Below are 4,467 nucleotides of genomic sequence, written 5' to 3' on the forward strand. Positions count from 1 at the left end.
TATATATACACACACACACACATACAGTATATACTGTATATATACAGTATATATATATTTTTTTTTAATGAAAATACATTTCATATGTATATATACACAATTTGCATATTATATTTTTATATACTAAAAATGAAATATATTTGTATTAAAATGAAAATTATCATATATTTATTTGTTCATATTCAGTGGAAATGTTGCATTTAAAAAAAGGAGTTGTAAATGAGCTTTCAGAACGGTGCACTGACTCACAATATGACAAATATTAAAGTTAACGTAAAGTCAGAATTGTTTTTATTTCCCACAGCGTAAAATCAAGCTCCACCCTGCATTTGTTTTTTTAATCATGCTTTTTTTGCTTGGAAATGCATCCGATTACAGATGTAAAATCATTTATGAAAGTAGTTTTATGTTCACTTGAAACACTGAAAGGTTTCGTGACTTACGTGTCTCCAGAGCGTCTGTAGTTCGCCGGACAGTCGAAGTTCAGGCATTTATTTCCGCCCTGAATGTTGAAGCAGCTCTCAGATTCGCTGCAGCTGTGAGTACCGGTTACACACTCATCGATATCTGATCACCAAAACGAAACACATCAGTGTTAATCATGGCCTGAATGATGATTTCATATTTATATGTTTCAATGAAACATTTTGCTCTATTTAAAGTGATTTTTACTATGGTTAAACCTACCGCCACAAGATAAAGTGGTTTAATAAAACATACTGACGTTAAATGCATTTGTAATAATTATTACAATATTTAGTCTGTATGTACAATATATAGTTGTAAGCACCACTGATATCCTACTCCTAAATATAATATACGTAGAAACTTAAAATTTTCCGAAAAACTGCTTTGCAACGATTTGTATAGTGAAAAGCACTATACAAATAAACTTGAATTGAATTGAACTGAAAATGAATTGAGATGTCCTGATTGTGATATGGCGTGTCTGACCCTGGCAGCTGCGTCCGTTGGTGGCGAGGGTGTATCCTGTGGTGGGACAGGTGCAGTGGAAGCTCCCCGGTGTGTTGTGGCAGCGGTAAGAGCAGATGTGTCCGCCGGTGGGCAGCGCACACTCATCGATGTCTGAAGGAAACATCACAGTTACAGTCAAACCAAAAATTATTCAGACACCAGATATCATTTTTGATATTGTTTGACTAGCGGATGCACAATCTGTGTATCATTTGTTTTTTGATTTAATATTGAAAGTAGAAAAATGAGAAAACGGCTCCCTTTTAGTTTTTTCCCAAAAAACGAAAAATGAGAATTCAGCTTAAATTTTCGTTTTTCGTTCAGGGGTAGAAAAATGAATTAATAGCTTGAATATTTGATTTCTACATGTGGGCGGGAATTAAAAAGATGAAATGTAGTTGCAATAAATGCGTTATGAATCCGTACAACTGCAGCAGCGGAGGACTATTATTCTGCTGCATTAAACTGCGGAAGAACTGATGACGGCACGGTTTGATCTTCGGCTGACCAATCAGCAGAAAGGGTCGTTTAATTCCCGCCCACGTGTAGAAATCGAATATTCAAGCTGTTGATTCATGTTTCTACCCCTGAACGAAAAACGAAAATTTAAGCAGAATTCTAATTTTTCGTTTTTTGGAAGAAAAAAAAACGAAAAAGGAGCTGTTTTTTTTTTTTTCTTTTTTCCATTTTTCTACTTTCAATATTAAATAAAAAAAACGAATGAACGAATGATACATGGATTGTGCAAGACACTAGTTCATTTATGTAAATGAGGACAGCAAAATAAAGTAAACATACATATTATACCAAAAAGTTCTTCATACAGTGGACTACCAGTACAATTTGGGACCAAAAATTATTCAGATACTTTGACCTGACCATGTTTTGCTTAAGTATTTTTCTTTAATTGCCAATGCGACCTTTTTACACCACAGACTGAACAAAATTAAGCATTGCTTAGTAATTGGTTGACCTATTATCTAATTGTGTCTAATTGAACAGCTGAATAATGTTTAGTTGATTGTAATCCATTACACACCTTTCTATCAAAGTTATCTGACATTATCAAGATGAATTTGTTCTGACACAGATTAACTAATAAATAAATGTGCAAAGATGTTAAAAACTTGTTATTTGCTTTGTCATTATGGTGTATGGAGTGTAGATTGATGAGGAAAAAAAGTTTAACATAAGGCTGTAACATAACAAAATGTGAAAAAAAATGAATACTTTCGCAAGGCACTGTACAACTGTACACTTTACAGAAGTGCTGTCAAACGATTTGTTTACATAGTATATGTGTGTGTACTGTGTATATTTATTATGTATATATAAATACGCACCCATGCATGTATATATTTAAGAAAAATATGTTATGTTTATATATTAAACATTTATATGTAATATAAATATTATATTAATTATATGAATATAAATATATACATGTAATTATTTTCAAAATATACTGTATACTGAATCTGTGTATTTATATACACATAATATACACACACATATTATGTAAATAAAAACTTTTATTTTGGATGCGATTAACGTGAGAAATGTTGAAGGAGTCTGAATAAATTTTGGTTTGCTGTACTTCCTCCACTGCACAGACGGCTGTGTTTGGCAGCGAGCGCTCACCTTCACAGGTGACGCCGTCCACGTCGCTCAGCTGATACCCGCGGCGGCAGTAGCACTGGTAGGAGCCGTAGACATTCGCACACTCCTGACTGCACGGGCTGCTCTCGCACTCATTGAGGTCTGGTTAAAGCACAGGTTAGTGCATGAATGAGAGTAAAGAGTTGATTAGTAGTTGCTCATATTGGTTTTCCTGTACCGTCGCAGTTCCTGCCGTCGGCGGCCAGCTTGAAGCCCGTGGTGCAGCTGCACTTGTAGGAGCCCAGGATGTTTTCACACTTGTGCGCACACAGACGGCCGGGATAATTCCTGCATTCATTGATGTCTGACGTTCAAGAGAAAGAAATACGGCATTCAGATCAACAGGAACATTTAAATAACTTTAATCATTTAAATAAAATATGTATTATTTTTGTTTTTTTTTATTTTAAAGGGGTCATATGATGCTGCTAAAAAGAACATTATTTTGTGTATTTGGTGTAATGAAATGTGTTTATGCGGTTTAAAGTTAAAAAAACACATTATTTTCCACATACTGTACATTATTGTTTCTTTCTTATGCCCCGCCTTTTTGAAACGCGTCGATTTTTACAAAACTAATCGGTCTGAAAAGCGAGGTGTGCTCTGATTAAGAGCTTGTAACACTCCAAAGAGAAAGGAAGAATTGAAATCGCATCATATGATCCCTTTAATAGTATCAGTGCTATTTTAATATTATTATTTATTATTATATTATTTGATTAAAAATGTATATTTAACATTTACGGGTTACTTTTAAAATGTATTCCGTTACAGTTACAAATTACTTCATTAAAAAAGTATTCAGTAACGTAATCCATATACCACAATATAAAAGTAATGTAATCTGATTACTTTTGGATTACCTCAAGTTACATATGTAAATAAGTCAAAAAAGCAATATCTAAGTACTTTTATTTAATAAATATTAGTACTTATGAAGATACTCATAGTATATGAAGAGTTCAGATGCAAAAGCATTTAGGCATTACGCATTAAACGCAACGTCAAAATTTGATATATTCCTGCATTCATTGATGTCTGATGTTCAAGAGAAAGAAATACAGCATACAGATCAACAGGAGACGAACACTGAACAAATATTTTCTGGCTAATAAATGCAAATGCATCAACCCTGGTGTGGGTTTGAACGTGCAACCTTTCAGTCGGCAGCTCTGCAGCGCTAACCCACAGCACTCACCCTCACAGGATCTGCTAATGCTGTTGAAGATGAAGCCGACCCTGCATTCGCAGCGGTACGAGCCCACCAGATTAATACAGCCGTGACCGTCACAGGAGTTATCAGGCCCCGCACACTCGTCGATATCTGACACACACACACACACACAGATCAGAGATCAGAGATCAGATTAACATTGACAAGTGGAACACTCTGAAACTAATATGGCCTCGAGCTTTAATTCAACATAAAAATGCCATTTGCAACCCATTTTATTTCTATAATGTGATGCATTTCTGAGTGCTACATTATGTACTATGTAATATAAGTATACATAAAATATTAAACATTTAAATATACTTTTTTATTAATAATTGTATAAATTATATAGATTATTTTCTTTTAATTTTGGGGTGAATTAAGTTTTTTTTGTTTGTGTGTTTGTTTTTGAGATTTGTAAGACTTTGAGGTTTTCAAGCATTTGTATTGTTTTATCATTTTATTTTCTTTCCAAAGTCCACGTAAATGAATATTTATATAAAATTAATAATAATTATATTAAAATGATATTTTTTTTAATATGATGCATTTTTGAGTGAAACATTACTATGCAATATATTTATATATATTATAAATTGAAAAATATTTATTTGATT

The 4,467-nt window shown here is 33.2% G+C and overlaps 1 protein-coding gene across 3 annotated transcripts in view; it reads right to left on the reverse strand.

Annotated features, from left to right (window-relative positions):
- fbln1 (fibulin 1) overlaps positions 1-4,467 on the reverse strand; it is a 74,813-nt gene that overhangs the window by 40,177 nt on the left and 30,169 nt on the right. For all 3 annotated transcript variants that reach the window (XM_016543642.1, XM_016543641.1, XM_016543643.1), the window contains exons 10-14: positions 3,833-3,958; positions 2,813-2,938; positions 2,617-2,736; positions 955-1,086; positions 444-567 (exon numbers count right to left, since the gene is read on the reverse strand). In XM_016543642.1, coding sequence (XP_016399128.1) covers positions 444-567; positions 955-1,086; positions 2,617-2,736; positions 2,813-2,938; positions 3,833-3,958 — 628 coding nt within the window. The remainder of the gene's footprint in view (positions 1-443; positions 568-954; positions 1,087-2,616; positions 2,737-2,812; positions 2,939-3,832; positions 3,959-4,467) is intronic.

Source organism: Sinocyclocheilus rhinocerous, unplaced genomic scaffold (assembly GCF_001515625.1).
Source record: "Sinocyclocheilus rhinocerous isolate Xijiao unplaced genomic scaffold, SAMN03320098_v1.1 scaffold2958, whole genome shotgun sequence".
Lineage (NCBI taxonomy): Eukaryota > Metazoa > Chordata > Actinopteri > Cypriniformes > Cyprinidae > Sinocyclocheilus > Sinocyclocheilus rhinocerous.